General features: G+C 41.9%; 1 protein-coding gene across 7 annotated transcripts in view; it reads right to left on the reverse strand.

Annotated features, from left to right (window-relative positions):
* Positions 1-21,006, reverse strand: part of macf1a (microtubule actin crosslinking factor 1a) — a 132,409-nt gene extending 111,403 nt beyond the window's left edge. For 6 of the 7 annotated variants that reach the window (XM_081701855.1, XM_081701850.1, XM_081701820.1 and 3 more), the window contains exons 1-2: positions 20,836-21,006; positions 17,917-18,151 (exon numbers count right to left, since the gene is read on the reverse strand). In XM_081701855.1, the coding sequence (XP_081557981.1) occupies positions 17,917-18,139 (223 nt within the window). In that variant the 5' untranslated portion in view covers positions 18,140-18,151; positions 20,836-21,006. Of the gene's footprint in view, positions 1-12,696; positions 13,453-17,916; positions 18,152-20,835 lie in introns of those variants that run through there. The other variant, XM_081701833.1, reaches the window with a different exon arrangement.
* Between the last annotated feature and the right edge of the window lie 229 nt (positions 21,007-21,235).

A 21,235-nucleotide genomic window follows, 5' to 3' on the forward strand; every position in this document is an offset into this window, starting at 1 on the left:
GCATTAAGCTGGAGCCAATCAGAACATGGTATGAGGAGGAGCCTATCAGATCTCTGTGTAGCTGAGTGGAGGGGCAGGGCCTAAAAGAGATTTGCATCAACAGTACCACTCTGATCAATTCGATGTGAAAAACCCAGCCCACTAACTATGACAAAGAAGAAAGAAGAAAAACTTCATCTTAAACCGATACAATTCCAAAGCAAGAAAACATAATATGTCATTTACAAAAACTAAAATTTATCCTATATATTATCCTATATTATATATTTAATTATCTGTGTAATAATGTTAATAAATATTAATGGTTTTATTTATCAAAAACAAAATGTTTCACATATTTAAACAATTAAGGCCACTGGTAGAAGAAGTAAACGATGCAAACCATAATTTTTAGTAACTAGTGGAACCTCCTTTATTGCCAATAACCTCACCGAATAATTTTTTGCACCTGCTGACGAGCAGCAGTTAGGTGTTATTTGGGTTCTTTTCTCTATACAAAACATTTTTTTCAGTTCAGGTATATTTTTAGGATGTCTTAGTCAAACTGGCCTACTTCTGTTCACGCCACAGCATCTGAATGTGCTTGAGGTGAGGACTCCTGGCTGTTCTAAAACACGGAGAAAGTCTTCTGACTCTTATAGCTGTTCTTTGTCTCTTCTCTGTTATTGAGTTACCCCTCTAGTTGTTTATTATTATGGATATTTTATGACCCAATTTCTGGACTTCAGATTACGGACACCCTGCCACTGTTCTCCAGAAATGTCCCAATACAATCTGAAATTCACAGTTCTATCACTAACTACAAGCTATGATGGCCATAAAGGTAAGAAGCAGCCCCAATCTATTGTGCTTCTATACTTCACAGCTGGGACGAGGCCTTGCTGGCAATATACAGTGTCTTATTTCCTCCAAACACAACCAAAGTGTACCTTTCTTCTCATCAGTGCACACAACTTCCAGGTTGTCTTTGAAACATTTGAAACTAGACCATGAAAGTCCTTTTATAATTGTTTCCAGTATTTAAAAATAACTTTAGTTTTGAGGGGTCTTTTACTTCAACATAATTACACTGTAAAGAGAAGGTAAGCAGTTATCATCATCATCATCATCATCATCATCATCGTTCTTGTTGTTTTTGTTTTGTATAACAGGGCTTGTCAAATATACACCTAAATTGAGTGCACAACCTGACTCAAAGATAATGACCAATTCAAGAGGTCCTAGATGTGCACATGCCACCCCCCCCCCCCAATTCATATTCTTACTTAAACTACTTGTTCATTAAAACTATGGCCATGTAAAATTTTATGCATTTTTTTTCCCTCACTTTATTCATTTTTATAACTAGATGAACATTAGCATTTAGGAGCCATTCATACCCAAATCAAAAGTTTCTCCCAAGCTTTCTCACAACCATATAATACTTTGTCATCATTTTGTGCAATGGCACTAAAGAGAAGCACTGAGAGACTTCAGCAGGCTGTCAGTGTTATATAAATCATGTGTGTTTCTTACTAGTGGATGACTCCCCTCATCATGCTCAGCTGTGAAATTAGGAGCACAGATGCAAATGGTCTACACTATAACATCACATGGAAAGACTTATTTAGTCTGATTTTCATTTATCTTCATGTACAGCAGCAAGTCGCATGACATTATCTGGTGCTGGCTTAAACAAAGCTGTGAACAAAGGCACCCAGGACAGCAGTGTGGCTTATGGAAAAGGTTCTCAAACTGAATGTCTTGCAATTTAGGGGAGGGGCTGCAAAGCTCAGGTAACGGATGAGACGTACCCAGCAGTCAACATGAGCATGTGCCAACAATGTCCATGCAGTTACAGAATAAATGAAAGACTACAAAAGTAATGGAGCAGAGCCAAGAATGTAAACATTACAAGTAAGATGGCAGGGACAAAACAAAAATGAAAGGAAAGTGTGTAAAAATACACACACACACACACACACACACACACACACACACACACACACACACACACACACACACACACACACACACACACACACAAAATCCATCAAGCCCAGATATAGGCATCAGACTGCCATACAGAGAAGTATGATTCATCACTCCACAGAAAACGTTTAAACTGCTCCAGAGTCCAGTGCTGGTGCGTTTTACTCCACAACTCTTGGCAGTGCACATAATGATCTTAGGCTTGTGGGCAGCTGCCCAGCCATGGAAACCCATTACGTGAAGCTCCCGACACTTGGTTCTTGTACCAATGTTGCTTCTAGGGCAGTTGTTAGTTGAGCGTGTTAGTGAGTGATGCAACCAACAATAGGCAATTGGACCGGTGAGGTGCGTCAGTACTCTCCAGCCTCATAATGTGAGTTTGTGAGAATGAGCTGTTGGTGTTCCTAGAGGCTTCCATTGCACAATGATAGCACTTATAGATCTGAGCAGATCAAGCAGGGAAGACATTTCACAAACTGGCATGTGTCAAAGGTGAATATTTCTATTAAAGTGCCACATTTAAAGTATGACCCATTCTACTGCCAGTGTTTGTCTATGGAGACTGCATGACTGTGCTTGACAGAAATAGGTGTAAAACATCTGAACTCAGTAATTAGGAGGTGTGTCCACATAATTTGTCCATATAGTGTATGTGTCTGTGCATGTATAGTTACAAACATAATATATTATACATACATACACACGCACGCGCACACACACACACACACACACACACACACACACACACACACACACACACACACACACACACACACACACACACACACACACACACACACACACACACATACACACACACATACACACACACATACACACACACATACACACACACATACACACATACATACACACATACATACACACACACACACACACACACACACACACACACACACACACACACGGCCCTGAAGGTCACTCAGGTCCCCTGGGAAATAGAGGTGTGTATGTATGTGTGTGTGTGTGTGTGTGTGTGTGTGTGTCACATTCTCTCCCCCCCCCCCCCCCAAGGCCTGAAGGTCACTCAGGACCCATGGGAAATAGAAGTGTGCAGGCAGAGATGTGTGATGGGTCAGAGGTCAGAAGGGACCCAATTGTCCTCCATCCATCTTTCTAGAGACACACAACTTCAGGCCAGTGTGAAAACATCATTAACAGAATTTCTAAGCATGAGCAGCCTTCATCTTCCAGCTCAAGTGAGTGTGGAAAGCTTTAACTGCACTAAGTGAGTTAAATTCTGCCATTCTCCATCCTAGACCAATAAGCAGAGTACTCAGTCTTTTCTGCAGAATCTGTCTCTCGGTTTGTCTCTCTCTCACTGTGTGTGTGTGTGTGTGTGTGTGTGTGTGTGATAAAACCTTGCAAGTTAAAAATATTTAACATATATAGCACTCATGAAAGAAGAGAAATACAGAAAAAGATAGAGAAATGAAGTGGAACCTTTTGGTCACTGATCCTGGTACAGGCGTGAGGTACGAGCACTGCTTGGGGTTTATCTTCCCTCTAATCTCAGTTAAATGCCACACACCCATTATTCACTGTGGCATCAGCTGATCCAGGTGTGTTGTCTGCAGGAGCACGCTGTGTTGCATGGATGCCTCATGCATGACTTGCCATGGCATAAAGGCACCAAGTACACACACATACCCAAAAAGTACATGTGCACCCCCCACCCCCCCACATGTATATATCATACTATGTATCTTTTAAAGAATAGCCCTAAGCATAAACCTAAACCTAGCCATTACCATGACCTTAGCTCTAACTCTAAACCTACACTTAACCACCCTTGTCCAGAACCCTAACCCTAAGCTCTGGGATCCAAATGAAAGGTTGGAACACTTTGTAGATTGAAAAACAGCCAAGCCCATGACAACATGACTCCATTTGGAATACAAGCTAGTCATTTCCCTGTAGTGAATAAATGTTGAGCCGTCATCACAACCAATCAGCATCTGACTCCACCATCAGCATTTGTTTTCCACCAGGAAACAGCATGCTGATGTGTGGACGCATGCCGGATGGGGCGTGTTGAGGCAAGGAACCACGCGGGAGCCGGAACAGGCTGCACCTACAGCCTACAGCTCTAGAATATTTTAAAAGATTTCCATAAAAATAGACCGCGGCCCAGAACATCCTGGGGTACACAGCGTGTGCTGTCTGTCAACAATGAGGAGGTCAGCATCAGTGATGAAACAAACCCTGTGAAAAAAAAATAGGCAAGTACATTAACAAATACCTCCAACAAGCAAGCCAGAAAGAACTGGGGCTGCATGTGACCACAAAGTACCTGCACCTAGACATATCTGAGCTAAGAGGGGAAAACCACTGTGGTTGACGCATATACAAAAAATAATGATGGTTAAAAAATATATGTATATAAAAATTCATCTGACAATACATTTTGGACACTTGACCCTTCCTGAGGTTATGTACACTTACGCCACAGCCACAGCTATAGCTATATACTTCAGCAGTGAGGGTAGAATGGCTGGCTCTGTGTTCTTTGCTGGGCCAAACTCCAGACATAAGGGCAAAGCCCTTACATGGATCCCTAAGCCTAGATCTGTATGCCTGTCTCTCAATCACTGGGGCCCACCACATTAGCTAGTGCCACAACAAAGAAGGAAACTAGCATAACAAAACGCTATTTACATTATTTCCGACACCTCGGAAATTGGCCAGTAGTAACTGCCAAGATTAAAGCTTACTACAACACTACATCCTCGGTCCAGTGACAAACACAAGTCACTGAGTCTGGAAGAGTGGGCAGAGGAGCCGAATGGTGCATGCTCTTCAAAAGCCACTGCAGAGAAAGGTCAGCCCTAAACGGGAAGCAGTGAGGTGGGCCAGCGACCACACTTGGCCAAGCTCCATTAAAACAGCTCCTTTAGAGGAGGGGGATTTGGGGTGGACCCGCTGGGGCCTCTGATGTTGTTTACTGATTTTTATCCATTTGAAGAACATGAAAAAGTTGGTAGCAAAAATAACCAGAAGAACAAAGGTAGAAACAAAGGAGTAACATGTATTTATAGAAGACATTATGTTCTAGCCCAAGAAAAAGTGAAACAGTCAACTGAAACTTTACTTAACTGAACCATTTCAATAGTTTTTTAAAGCAGGATTAAGAGAAGTGTGCATGTAGAGAGAGACTGGGATGGACTTCCTCCATGCCTTGCATTTTGAACAGAATCACAGTGTAGCTCCTGTTTCTTTATCATCATGGTGACTAGTTCCTCCATCCTAGCTCCGCCCACAACTCTCCCTGTAATGTCAGGAACGTAACGCTGACGCATTATGTTTTCTCCCTGTATTTCTCACTCGCGCTCGCACACACGCACTAAACTCTCCACTTTCAGAGAGTTCATTCTCACACAACATTATTACTTTACATCAAAAATGCCCTCACCTAGTCATTACAGCAACAGGCAAACTAGGAGTCATGGCGTTTTCAACAGCCTCACACAGACTGTACTGGGAGGGGAAAAAAAAAAACTGTACAGAAGCCAAAGAAGCTGAGCCAGGTATGTCAGATAATGTCCTACATATTTCATATGCATGTGACCACAAAATGCCTCATATACAATTACTAATCTATCAACAAATAAAACCAGCTGAGCAACCACAATAAGGCCACAGTAACAAACTGACACAAATTTGTTTCATTCTGTGATTATTGCAATCTTGTTAGCCTAGATGATCAGAACTGTTTATAGTAATAAACAAGTGACCTATACTGACAAACCTCCACTTCCACTGACATGATCATATTTAGTCCCTTAAGTCAAACACACACACACACACACACACACACACGTTTTGGGACAGCCATCAATGCATATCACTCCTAAATCTAAGAAAGAGGACAGACAGCAAGCAGCAAGAATTCTCAACAGAAGACTTACCATATTAGAATGGTGTCATCCAGTCTGTACTGGCTGATGGGTAAATTTAGTGTTGATTATAAGGAAGAAAAGAATTTGCATACACATACCTAAACTTATGGAAAAATTTACCAAGTAACATTTGAAATCTGGATTCATAAGTTTTATGTAAAGCTGCCTTTGGATACATTTAAAATGCAAAGGACACTAAAAGGATCAAGTTGAGCTGAAATAGTCCTTCCTTTCTAGAAAGCACCTGAAGCCTCTAGCCTCATCTGGAGTTTTGGATACTTTTTTTAACACAGTTTCTGCTGCAGCATAACACCCTGGCTGATTCAGCAGTTTCTAGAGCGAGACCTTTTCTGGTGCATTCATAAGTAAAGTTGTATTACACAGCCCAGTCCCAAAGCACCAAGTGCCAGGCTCATCCACCCCAAACTGATGGAGGGCATTATCTCAGCAGCTTAGCTGAGGCAGTGCCGCTGGTGATGCCAGTGGGGGTTGGCCAATTAGAGTGAGGACCACCTTGGGTGGTCTGCACTGCCTTAACCATTGTGGATAACAGCCTTGCCAGGAAGCAGGTCTGTGCTTGTTCAATAAACGCAAACACGCACATTAATTGGCTTATCCAAAACCAATGAGACACTCAAACAGGATAAAAGCCCATGCCCCACCCATTTACAAAACAAGCCAGTAATTATGCATGCAAATGTGTAAGTGCCAAATTTGGAATTTTAAAATGCACCATGTATGTATGTAACATAAAAGGAAATAAGTCACATATTCTGCCTGTTCTTTATTTTGTAAGACACTGAATATAAATATTCATAGTTCATCTCTCCTGGTGAATGGAGCTCAGGTTCTTTCCACCTCAGGGATATTTCCTCAGGTTGTGCTCTCTTCTGCCTGGTCAAGGAATAGCTGACAATGGGAACTGAGAAATGACCAGCTGGATATGTAGCAAACATAAATATCACTTTATTATAATTATTATTCTGTTCACTCCTTTTACACAGCTGTGATGGACAATCTGAAAACTTCAGAATGCCTTATCTAATTTATATACATAAAAGCTAGACTGTGGGGAAAAAAAAACACCCACAGAAATATCACCAAGAAATATGAATCATTTGAGATAAACATCTCATCTATGATTGCAAAAGAATGATGGAATCTCAGGGCATTTAAAGCAATCTTTAATGTTCTGCACTGTAAGGCAGGGTATTCCGCAGCTTGAGATGGACCCTCCCAGCTGCATATTAGGCTAATAACACAAAAAGGCAAATCTCCTCAACCAGTAATTTTAGCCACAACAATCAGGCCTTGAGCACTTTAACAATTCTCTATCCTAAAACTGATTACCACCGTCAGTACCTAGTGACCTACTAAATTTGAGAGAGAGAGAGAGAGAGAGAGAGAGAGAGAGAGAGAGAGACAGAGACAGAGACAGAGACAGAGAGAGATGTGAGGATGAGAAAAGAGTACACAGGCAGTTGAACAGCCAGACAGGACAAAGCTGGTGGCAAACTGTGAAGTTAGCATACCAGCCCCATCTCCCGTGACGGTCTATGCCCTACCACGCACACAGGACGAGCCGCGGGAGAGGGGCAGAAGTGTTATGCAATTCATGTGGGCATTACAGAGGGTTATGAGGCAAGCTCACAAAGCTAAGATGGCAAAATAGAACATTGTCATCAGATACTGCAGCATAGACTAGAAGCCCTCACTTTTACAGTGAGAGAGGAAAAATAAAAAGAAAGAAACAAACAAAAATGAAGGAAGTGGAGCAGCTCTTCAACCAGTGCATTATAGTCAAAGGGGGCGGGGGGGTCTGATTTGTAATATAGCAATAATGATGCATACTTGTGGAGGAATGGAATTAGGGTTGGGTTCTTTCTGTCCTATGAAGAAAAACCACAAAAACAACCCTAGTTCACTGGCTGGAAGCACAAAATTCTTAAAATCTAAATATCTTAGGAATCAGGTGTCACTCATAAATCAGAAATCAGAAAAGAAAAAAAAAACAATAAAAAAAAGACAAAATTGCATGAACAATTACAACTCATAAAAGGTTGGCAGAGGTAAAAAGGTAAATTTACAGCACTTCAATTGTCCCAGGTTAGGAACCTAATTCTCTGAAGTGCTGAACTATGTTGTGTTTGTTAGATAAGTGAGATCATGTGGCTCATTGAGTGAGCAGCATTCTCACTCCTGTTCTCCTCTGAGAAACACACGCTTTTCTCTGCTGGGAGATGAAGCCTGTCTATGAGTGAACAGTCACACACACACACAGTCGAATCAAACCATGTCAAGCAGAATTAAATGAGTTCATTTGGTAATTGTGTGGTTTGAATGTGGTTGATCACTGCACAGATATATATGCTATGGCTCAGACTACAATCAGACTGTGAATCTGATTAAGCATACTGGTGTTAAATTAGGATAGATGCAGACAGGACGGCACAAAAGTTTCTTTGCAAATGGAACATGAATCATTCAAAAAGGAACCTGACATTTCATTTACTGATTCATGCCTGGTCCAAAAAGATAAACCCATTTATCTCAGCACAATGTTTAGAACAAACTAATGAAGGATTATGCTTAAGATTTATAGATGTTTACCTTAATGCTGCATTATTCAAAGGCAATGTTAAGATATTTTATAATACAACAGTGATCTCTTGCTAAACATACCAGTCCAATTCAAAACGAAGCAGAACTATGAATACTTGTAGGTTTTCCATCGCTACCACAGATGCCCTTGACAGTCATGCTGGAGTGCTACTTAATCATAGGAATATGTACATATGGGGTGACAGATGAGTGGTGGTTACTCCCATGATACTATTCCCACTCCACAAAGAGGCATTTCTCATCAAGTCAAATCCTCAAGAACAGAGAGGGATGACACAGATGTCAGATTGACAGCTAGATAGAAGGATGGGGAAAAGCATGGATTTGCCTGCCTACCCCACCACTCCAAGACTATCCTCAAAAACAGACATGTTCCACACACACACACACACACACACACACACACACACACACACACACACACACACATCTTTCATCTACATAGGAAGAGGATGAACCGGGCAATGCTGATTTCCGTGCTGGAACACACAGGTGCTTCCCATGACCTGTCTGAAGTGTGGATAAGGAAATGTCATGTCATTTCAGTGTTACAGCCTCAGAATGCTTCCTGCTCTCTCTACAGTACAAACGAACCCTACTCCTCCCAGACCTACTCTCTCCACTGTGGCAAAAGGGGAGGGGATGGTGCAGGAATAAAAGAAGTGAAGAAGAGGGAGTACGGATACTGCAGGCAGCTGATCTCTCATTTCTGTGGTCTGGGAAATAAAGCGGGAATGCTGGGGTGGTTGGGAGTGCAAGGCAGGGAAGCCTGTTGAGGGTGCGTGTTTATGGATTGAGTCGAGAGAGCTGAATGAGGTCTCCTGTGCACCGATCTGAAATCAATGCCCATCTAGCTGCAGAGTCCCAGTGCCTTTAACACACACTGCATAATTTATTCATTAATATGGTCCACCTCCTTTCCTATGTCTGTACAGCCTCTCCATTTTACCTCCCCCCTCCCCCGATTCCTTCCTGGCTCACACATTTAACTCCACATCCCCAAACCTCATCTCATTTTCCATTCGGCTACTGTAGCACAGTACAAGCCCTGAGACAGCACACTTAGGTGAGCCAAGGGTGCAGGTGTGTGTGTTTGGCAGGGCCTTCTACTGCAGTGGTGGTGAGAGAGCACAGTGTCAGACACTGAGCACAGTACCACATAGCCCCCTTTGCTCCACTGAAGCTTTAGTATTGATCCTGCTCGAGGCTCAGCACCAGGGCTGCAGAGAACGGCCTGCCCAGAGCACCCAGCAGCACCCCTGGGACAACACTAGCAGGCAAGAACACCTTCACAGTGCACAGGGTATGCTGTGACACAAGGGCAAAGAGGAGAGCAAGACTTCAACAACTGCTGATGTTTCTGGACATAACCTGAGAATCCATTATGAAGGTGCTTTCTGTAAGCCATTCATCTTTAGAAACCTTTAGAAACTTTATGGGACACAGCACAGCAAAGCAGCACAAACCAAGAAACACTTCAATAGTCCTGCCTCCAAAGGAAAACAGAGCAGAAGCTAAGAGGGGTGGTGGAAGAAAAATCTACTCTGCTCTGCTGAATCAGTCAGGTGCTATAGGAGAAATGTGACCAAACAGGAAGTGGTGGATAGGAAATCCTGCAGGGTTGCAGTGAAACAGAGAGAGAGAGAGAGAGAGAGGAGAGATCAAGGGAGAAGGAACACATGCTCACGGTCATGGCAGAGGGCTGCAAGAGGGACTGAAACCAGACTGGACGGAAAAACACACATGTCATGATCCCCTCAAGCTCGTCTGCCTCAACACTCACTCTCCATTCCAAACTAGTGATCAGTCCCAACAAAACCGTTTGGAATGCTTCGGGACTTTCCACACTTTTACACTGAACTATCCAAACCAGCAGGCACTCATTCAAATGATGTGATATTTGTACTTTAAGAATAGTGTGATGCTGTATATGCAAACAGGACTGGAGGGAGTGGAAGAACATTGATAAGTATGGACAAGTTGCTGTGGATAAGTGTCTGCACTGAAGTGCTGCAGACCCTTGTGTATCCTAATGTGAGTTTCCTGTACAACAGGAAATACACAGACAGCAAATGTCACTTCCTGTACTCCACAGGCCATCAGCAAAGCCCTGCTGAAAGAATGCTCAAATCCTTTACTGCATGTGTGTGGTGGGGGTAGGTCAAATGTCATCTAAACTGAATCTGGAATTCAGACTGAGGAGAATACATCAACCAGAGTTTGAAATCAAGTCATGCCCACAGGTAGGCCATGTGTGTCCTGTACCATTCATAAATCCACCAACACTTGACCCTGTGCTGTAGGTTTTGAAGGCTGTTGAGAAACTTTAGTCAATATATTTTACACTAACAAACCTTGTGTCTCCTTGAAGTCTGCTGTGTCAATATCTTGTTCAGAAACGTATCAGACTATGGCCATTCTGTCTTGCTTTGGGTATTTGCATTTCCTACATGTCTCTTTCTGACTCACATTCCTGTCTCTTATCCTTTTCAGGCACCAAAACTCTTTTAGATATCCTGTTATTGTTCTAAACTCAAGTCAACTCCCTGTACATTGGGAAACAACTTGGCACATGAGAACATGCATTCACAACAATCAAAACTATGTCTTGTTTAAGACACACTCTCTCGCTGTCTCTCTCTCTCTCCCTCCATCACACTCAAACACACACACACACACTTGAATTATTCACTATGGCACCTCCTGTGTGAAGTAAGTGATGACTTCTCACTTGCCCAAATCATGTTTCCTACTATTTTCCTTGATACTGCCATAGGTAACAGATGTCTGAAACCTACACAAAGATGACCAAGGATGTACCCAGCCCATGTCTGTCTGTCCTTTTGAGACTGGAACCCAATACAAACTTTTGAGTGTGTGTGAAGGGAGGGCGTGGGGTAAACAGTAGGTAAAAGAAAGACATACAGACTGGTAGCTTCTGTACTAAGCTGTTAGTCACAAGGTCAATTCCGGTGACCTACAGGAGAGAACTGTGAGCGTTAAAAGGGAATTTGCTCCAATATAAAAACATGTACAACCAAGGCCAAGGTAAGCGTTCCAAAAATTAGATGTCACTGCTAAAACTGTGCAAATGCTCTAGAGTGATAAAGTGAGTTTTATGAATTCAGTACTCCATCCATCAAAATAAAAAGGCCCTTGGCACCCATACTAAAAGTACTTTTAGTAATGTGGATGTAAATGCTAGACAATTAACTGTATTCCTTAGAGGTTTGTCTTGAACGTGTATTTGGGAAGTGTTGCACTTGAGTGGACTCTTTTCCCATGTTGCATTTAGTGACCATTGCATTACTTTAGTCTCATCGACACAATAATTGGGCTAATGGAGAGTTGAAATGTAGGCCGCACATTCACTCACAGAAACTCACCAAGGAGACCAAGCAGGAGGAGGAGCGGTGCAGTTTACACTGTACAACTCTGGATCATTTGTAAACTTTAAAGACTTATTTTTGGCAGACTTTTAGGAGGTTATTATTATTATTATAGCAAATCATACCCTCATGGGACAATTAATATGGACAAGAAAACCTATACATTTGTAGTGTTTCACGTGACCGGCTAGCCGCAGTACGATACGATTCCTCCTAACGCCATCAACCCCCACAGACTCGCATTTCATTATAATAATCAATAATTAAGATCGACCCTTTTCATCATGCTTGCATTACAGATGCTCCGCGTGTCAACTAACTGGGCTCACTCTCTCCCTCACTGCGTCCATCAAGGCAAATTTCAGTGAAGGCATTAATTTTTTTAAAGTGCTACTGTTAGTGGCCTGGGCTCGACAGACCTCCACTGAATCCTGACGAAACAAGAAATAATCCATTAAGGATTTAAGGGATCCTATAAGACGTTCTACACGCATTCAACAATAAATTATCTTCCAGTTTTGATATGCGCTTCATATTAATGAAATTAGTTTAACTAAGTTGCTAAATTCGGTGCTACAATTAATTACAGGTGAACAGTTAATCTTGGATGAAAATATTCCGATTGTATTATTACTGCAAACTGAAAGCATGTAAACAAACGCTAGCTGTATGTAGCCTTGTGTCCTACAGAAAAGGCGCAGCCTGCCCCCTTAAATCTAACCGATCCGGACTGGCACTACGTCGTCTACCACAATCACATGTCTAGTTGTTTTTTTTTTCTGATATAGGTTTACCTTTGTATCTCTCCAGCACATCCTCATACGCTTTAGCAAACTCCTTCTCTTGAGAATGATTCGTCGGCAGTAGACCCGGTGTGAAGCCAGCCATGGTGTCGGTGTCTCCAGGGTCCGCGACTACAGTAATCCAGGATGGTGGATCCGGGTCTTCGGGAACAGCTGTCAAATCCGGCTTCGGTTTAAATCCACTGTAGATGTAGTTTCATCCACATTGGAAAATTATTGTATTAAAACCTATTGACGAGTCTAGATGTTTTCTTTATTTAAACGCTTGTTAATTAACTTAAGGTTAGGCTACTTCTACTTTTGAACGGTGATTTCTTACTGTACTAAAGGTAACGATTAGGCTCCAAATTACATGCTCACGATCACTGAATACATGTTTGTCAAAAACCCTCGTATGAACGTGGTGTTATATAAATCCATATTTTATGCGACAACCTACGCCGCAGCGTTTGTCGTATTAAAAGTCCTTTCTTCCACGTCCCACCCGGCGAATGGATTATGAGCGTTTATTAGAGGCGATTCTGAAGTGCGCCTTTGCTTTGGGAGGGCGGTCGCTGTGGGCTGGCCGCTTGGTGCCTTCCGAAATCAGAGGCGAGGCCACAGCGTAATTGTATCTCGACACCGGGTCTTATATTCCTTTGTCGGCGCGTTCTTGATATGCCGGCACTCGCTCTGTCTTCTGCGTTTTTCCGACCCATGCAGTTCAATATAATGGCCGCTTCTATTACAGGCACAGTTTGTGGCTGCGACTTCCAGCCTCCCTCTACTACCCCTCCCTCTCTCCCCCTCGTGCAAATGGGGCTCAGGTTTCTCTATTCTTCCCGCAGTGGCTGTCATCAATCCCTCCTTTCCAGCCACGCCAGACACATCTAGCTCAGGAAATTTATGGCAGGGCCAGAGACTGAATGACATAGTTGACGACGACACTGTTTTATTCTTGGGCTCTGTCGCCCCTTGTCGGCAAAACAAGAGCGGTGCAAAGGAACCGTCCACTTCCCACTTTATCGTGACGTGTCCCATTCTAACAGACAGCCTTTGTTCTCTGGAACAACGCAGAGCCTGTCACCCAATGGTCAAGAAGAGTTAACTCGTGTTGTCCATGAATGCGCAGGTAAGGTTTGTGCACAGAAACATGGTTGCCCGTGATCTTATATCATGTCAGCAGACAATACTTGTAAAAGGCGGAGATTAGTCATAAAGCCACAGAATTATTAGATGACAGCAAATCATTTGAGGTATTGGCCACCCAAGTGAACTGATGCCTAAAGTAGTTTAAATTAAAGAGCCTCTATTGTGAAAAACAGAATTTTCCTCATTTTATTGAAATAAACAAAATTGAAGTAATATGCAGATATTGTTTAATCTTTTAAAACACAACCTTCACTCCCCAAGTCCATACAGTCCATATGTAGAATCTAATGCGACATTAACATTACAAGCCACATCGTTCAATTCCTATTTTTTGATTAGATAAGATTTGCCTGTTTTGATGGGTCATATCTGATCTAGGACCATATACAAAAGTGACTCATCTGATTTGAAAAGATACGATCTGTGTGTCCACATAGCCGTGAAAAAAAAATCAAGTTCAAATTAAGGACAAAATCAGTGTCACTTTAAGGCAAAAAAAAAAAAAGAATTTCAGTCATGTCACGTTGGTAATGAGAACATAGCCTAAGCTGCAACTGCCAATTTTGAAATAAATGTTTTTCTGATGTCACAGAACAAACTCATTTACATATCTCCACCTATTCAGCCTACAGCATTTAGCCCCAACCACTAACATTTCTCACAGTTCTCAGGCATTTTCAGCACTGAGTGATTTATAAAAGAGGCACAAAATAGGGCATCCAATCAGAACAGAGCCCATTTATCTTCTCTCCATCTTAAAGATGCCTATTGAATTCTAATTGCTCATGTAATGACCATTACATGTTGACAATGCCATGTAAAAGTGAATTATGTTTCTGGAATATAAAGTCACACAAAAACTGTAAGCGGACATTCAGGAAAATTATAAAATAAAAGGATAATGTAGGATATGGACTTTGGTAAGATTTGATAGCAGGATGTACTGGGTATTTCTCAATATATGATTTATCATTTTGGAGTAATAAGACTCCTGAGTTCAGTAACTGCAGTCAGTAACTAGGTCACACAAGGGAAACAACTATGGCCAAGGCCAAAACATTTCACAGCTGTGAAAAGCCCTCCAGCCTACTCCTACAGAAATCACTACGGCTGATAAAACGAAGGGAGAACATATCTAAAAGAGAAGAGTCCAATAGCAAGATTGCAAAGGCTGTAGCACAAGATGCAAAGTTGTCACCAACACAGAAGACCTTGTTTGCCTTCATAACAACTATGCTCAATGGCACATGACTGGACAGGTGAGCTTACAGAGTTTTTGGTATATGTGAAGCTTAATCATCTTTGCTGATAACTTTAACAATGGTGCCAGTTGCAAAAAGACAAAATAGACAGATGTTCAGAAACATCTCGGGTGCTCAGTGATCAGAGTGTGTTTCATAATGCAACAAAACAGCAGCCCAAAACCGGCATCCAAGGCCACTGAAAAGAGTGAGCTACAGACTGAGTTAGTCAATCCTCTGTTTGTAAACCCAATACTGCATCCATTTCACTGGCCGGAAAGAAGGCAGACAGTAGAAATTCATAGACACAAATGAGGACTTAAAAAGGCTGCGGGGTCAGCTTGGCAGGAATCCTCAAAGGAAAACTGAGTGGCAGAGTCACTGAAGTGGTGTCAGAGGGTGTGATGCAGTTATTGCAAGTGCAGCAATGCAACAAATTTATATGAAAGTCACCCCTAAGTACTGCACCATATACAGCCATATATCTCACGTTTCGACACTGTAACATGAGGGCTGCATGGTTTGTCTGCGGATTTTACTTCCAGCTCTGTCTCTCTACAACCACCAGGCAGAGACGCATTCTATGCGACAGCTCGAGAGTGGTCTAAGTGGACTGTAATTTAACAAAACAAGAATTGGTGAGTCAGATCCAACACCCCCCACCCCCCACCCCATTCTACTGTTAATGCCCTTCAAGCTCAGTGTAATGCTAACTGTGTCTTCATTCTTTGGATTTTATGCCAGCTAAAATGACTGTGTAATTCCATTTATCAATATATAATATTGGTTGTAATGGTTAGGAAATTATAGTAAATAAACCCAGATTGGCTTTTCTTGGAACAGTCATTGAGTTTTTTCTTTTAATAAGGGATAAATTGGTCTGGATAAAAATCCACCACAGTTCTGATCCAGCTTTGTGTGAGAGGATAATATGTTATTTTCAGTGTATTTAAAGAGTAGTGATTTCCCTTTGTGGCTAAAAGCAGCTTAACTCATTGGAAAGCCATAGCCATATTGCTCTCACTCTCTTTCAAGCAGCTATGACTTGGCCTGGTTGGCAGGCAGCAGTGAAACATCATCAGAGTGATGTCCTTGTTTGTTTCTCATATTTACGCATGGCTATAAAGTAGCAACGCACAGATGCTGTCACCCAGATTTCTACCTTTAATGTATTAATTTTCCAAATTTAGTTGAATTCAGCAATAGGTTAGACTTGAAGCAAATTCTGTAACAGACAAGCTCTAACTAACACTAATCAGTCAATGTCAGTACTGTTGTATGAAGTCCGTGGGTTGTAAAAAACTGACATAAATGAACTTGATTACTGATATGTTTGCACTCTCTTCACTTTTCTCAAGCCATCTATCTATTCATCCTTGCTCGTGCTCTCTCTATCCCTGACTCTTTGAATATGTCATCATTACTCTTCACTTCATCTTCCCCACTTTGAACCTTGGCCTTGTTCTCAGCCCCTTCAATGTCTCATGCTTTATCCTCTCACTATTTTCTTATTTTTTTATTTCACTCGACCCCACTCCTGTCTCTGCCTCTCACAACTGCTCCTTCTTTTCTCAAGCTTAAATTAAAATTCAAATGCTCTCCCTCTCTGCATTTCACTATTTGTTTTGGGCCTTTTGCCCTGTCTGCTTCCCACTGTGTTTCCTTCCCCTTCATAGCCATGGAAACTAGGGGACTGGAAGAGTGTGCAGGTCCCCATGGCAACATGGGAAAGGAGGGAGCCAAGCTGAGTAGCCCTTTGAGTTGCCTGAAAAAAATAAAATAAATCAAAATAGATGTAGGCAGGCCCCTGGATACCCCAATTGCTTGCAAACACTCTTGTCTGGGATGCTAATGAAGATGAACACATTTGCAGCTTATTCTGCATGGTCATCAATTTCCAACTCAAACCTTGCATGTATCACTTTCCCACAATTATTACTGCATTTCCTATTCCAATGAAAGGATTTGAATAAATGATAAGTGACAGAGTAACAGCGTTTACACTGGGATGTTTTTGTCATGATGAAGTCAGAAAAGATAGTATTAATGATAAAACTCAACATGTGCAAATTGGCTCTCATACAGAATGAACATATGGAAGACATGTGGAAAACAAACTGAAGAGGGTTTCAGTGCACAGAGCAGTTAAAATGTGCAATGAATCTCCGGAAATCTGTTTTTACTTGTTAGCTGTGACTAATGTTTGGCCTCACTCGCCACACTCCTCTTCAACTAGATCACCAGGCTCAAGGCTACAATAACGTACTCTCTTAGCATTACCTTCCTGCATTTGTTCACTGGGTGGACAACACAGTTCATCACTTCATCTCATATGTGAGTATTGCATAACACATACAGTTTATTAACATGAAACAAACAGGAATAGTAACTCAACTAGCAAATCAATGAAAGAGAAAATAGTCTGAGAACAGCTCATCCCCCCACTCTTGTCTCCCACAGTGCCCAGACATTTCACACAGCTGCACACACAATAAAACTGTACCGCAGACATTATCTCAAAGAATAAACACTTAAAAAACTAAAACATCACACCTTATTTGATCTTACTTCAGTCAGTGGCTGTACAATATGTATGCCTCCTACTGTTACATTACATGGCATGCCCTACATGTTTTCTCCGGGCTTAGTTCTAGAAGACCCAGAATCAAAGGGTTTTGTCCTTTTCCCTGTTGTCCCCCTACACATATGATTTGACTGATAAGCGGCTATGAATTTCTCATCTACCTCTTTTAGTGCAATCCTATTCTGTCACTCCATCATGAACCTGAATCGACCTGTCACTCTGTCACACGATGTGCCCCTCAGTGCCAGCTCCTACCTGCCACCCGCACTACGGCCCTCTCAGCAGGATCCAGCACAGAGTCCTGGCTCTTCCGCTTGCGCCTCTCGTGTTTGGACAGGTTCCATGGCAGGGTGTCCCCCTTAGGGCCACTGGTGGTGTGGGGACATGGCGACAGGGAGCCCCCTGAGCGCTCGCTCCGTAGCGAGCGCTCACTCGCACACGAGCGCTCGCTCAAGCTCTCCTCGTCGGAGGAAGACATATCGCCGGGGTGCTGCAAGGGAACATAAGGACTTGGTTGGTAGGGAACAGTTCAGAGAAGAAGTAAGAAATGGGGTAAAAAAAATTTATAAAAGAACACACTTTAACATGGCATAATCAGTCATCCATAATCTCTCAAAAACAAATAATACATGGACACTTGCAACTCATGTAATCATGTCATCCTTAATTCCAGCACTCTAACTATTATAGTATTGAGACAAAAGAACCAGACATTCTCCACTGTCAACTGATCAAAGAGTATCAGCAAATCATTCCTCAAAGTCTGAGTAAGGAGAAGATGAGAGACAGACAGACATCAGGCCATCACCAGAGAATCAGGGAATAGTGATGGACAGAAAAGAAGATGTGATTCAAAGAGCTTCATCACAGTACTATTAATATAACATCAGGACCAGATCAATTCCAGGCATTTTAGCTAACTGGCTCTGAATGGTGATCTGATATCCTCTGTAATCAGCAAGAAGGAATAAGGCCCATGGGAGCCAGACTAGAGATCTCTGAGCACCATGTGTGCTGAAAGATCAATACCAATGACCTCAAAGTATTTGGACTTTATTCACTTCAGTCCAAGCTTCTCATGGCATCTGGTGAAATACATAAAAAAAATTGGACAACAGCCCTCCTAACCTAATTCTTTCGAGATAATTTTCTTGAGTCAACTTCCTTGACTGACCACTTCTGTGAAGAGATATAGATTGAGTATTAGTTTGAATTGGGGACAATGGATGTTTTTTTTTATTGTTCACTGTGCAATACACATGTTAATGTAGATGAGTATGTATTGTGTGTGCATGTCCAGTTCTGTACTTAGTTTTGATGAGTAGGACTGAGCACAAGGAAAGCTCTGCATGGAGGTTGCTAGGTTAGCATTCCACCTGACTCATGGCTGCTTGTGTTTCACTTCTGTGGCAGCAAACATTTATAAATAGACTCATTTCAAAGCCATACTATCACATTATTCTCACGTGGAACAATGTGAAAGGAAAAAACAGCTTTTTAGAAATGGTTTTCAAAGCTGTGAGAGAGAAAAAAATGTTTGTACAAAAATCACAACTGTTTTTGATTTGATTGTTTCAGTTTCATGACAACTTCTGACAGCTTGTGGCAGTTAAAAGCACACCGTGCACTGACAGACAGTCATCATGTTTATTTAAAGTCTCAGTATAATTGGCTCAGAATTTCTAAATAGTGCTGGTCTTTCCACAAGCACTATCACAGTACATTTTGAAACAACATACCTCAGCACCACTGGCCTACAGATCTTGAAAGCCAGAGGCATGCCATCTATCACAAGTTTCAAAAGGACAGAAACCTCAACTAAGGGCAACAGTAGTGCTCTCATGATATACCTGTCCCTGCAGTGTTAGCACTCACTGGAAACAAGTGGAGAATAGAACCCCATAGACATAATATGGAAAAAAAAAAAAAAAAAAAAAAAACTAGCAACAAAGTACTCTAGGGATTAGTGCTCATTGAATGAACAACATTTAAACTCACAATAATGAGGGATCTCTATACCAAGAAAAGAAACAGTGATGGTGCTGGACATCATATGCTGACATGTTCAGCCTTTCATATAAGGGCATGATACAGAAAATGGGCGTTTTCAGGTGACAAACAAGAGGTTTGGAGAAAAGTTAATGTAGCAGGTGAAAGAATGGATACATGCTTTGTTATTTTCCATTCTATCCCAGCTGGAATCAGCAGACTAGTGAACTACATAAACTAAATATCAAGGATTATCAGTGCAGAGAAAGCATTCCACACAAAATAATTTTAGGTACTGGATTAATCGATGCTACGATGTTATATTTAGACTGAAATGATCGACCATTAGCTAACTCTAATAATTTTGTAAGGTGTGGTACATGGAGCGTAAGGCTCAACATTGTAACCAGCGGGAATTCAACAGATAGTGTTCTTGGTTTGTTCAATTTGCGCACTAAAGCTTCCGTATAATTTAATTTACTGATTATAGGACATATACATGACTATTAGGTACCGGTTAAGTACGGAACTGCATTGAATAACGAGTCCTTTTTGTTTAGCTGTGCACTTTTTTGCCAGGGAAACATGCATTGCTATCTGTGGATAGAATAGACCATCGAAAGATAAAAATCTGTCTTTAGGAACGCCCCGTCTTAAAGGTCGTAGATGACACTAGAGTTGACAAGGGAGGCTGCTAAAATGATAAATGTATAAAACATGAGAACACAAACGAGAAATCCTGGCTCATAAATCGCTTGGATTGTGGAGTGAACGTGAGGAAGAAGTCTGCGAGTGAGCATCAGTCTGAGAGCTCATGTAAAGCCTTTGTCCGAACAGCCGAACGTGTTCCTCACGGCCAAGATCAGATGCTAGTGCGCATAAGAAACGCTCCCCAGTGAAATAACGGTTGTTAATAAACGCAAAACGCTTCAGTTCAACCAAATTGTCATAGATTTGAGTTGTTTCTTTTAATTAACTGCCCGCTTTAATTTCATTAGCTTCATCTAATTTAGAACAGTATTACCTCAAATTAGAGCATTAACGTTAGTCTAGGGAAAAACTGAATAAATGTACACGCAGACACGCAGACAGATCCTGCCAAAAAAAAGAGAGAGAGCGACAGAGGCGAAACAGCTTCAGGCATGCAGAAGCTCTGAGGGATGACCGACATTTGGACCTCCTTACCGGATAACGGTGGACCCCGGAACCACACACAGTCTAACAAGAACAGGGATGCGGTTATACCCCGGATTCCAGTCCTGCTGTGTACGGTGCGCAAGGAGCTTTACGGCTTCAGCTTCGGACGGTCTGTGAAATGGTATGCGACCGTTTGCACCGACCGGGCTACGGAAGAACAGGGTACCGAGTGCCTCGATAATGGCTGTCTATTCCCCTCCTTTCGTATTCCTCCTTCTCTCCCGCTCTCACGGACCCCCTCCTCTCTCACACATTCGTCTGCTTCCACTACCGCTTTCCCTCTTTCTCCTCCCCACGCAATATACATTAATAAGGGATGACATCTAGTTGATGGACTGTGTTGGAATCACAAGACACATTAATTCTAAAGGCTGACTTAGCAGTTCAC

Source organism: Electrophorus electricus, chromosome 2, assembly GCF_041902795.1.
Source record: "Electrophorus electricus isolate QZ-2024a chromosome 2, ASM4190279v1, whole genome shotgun sequence".
In the NCBI taxonomy this organism is placed as follows: Eukaryota; Metazoa; Chordata; class Actinopteri; order Gymnotiformes; family Gymnotidae; genus Electrophorus; species Electrophorus electricus.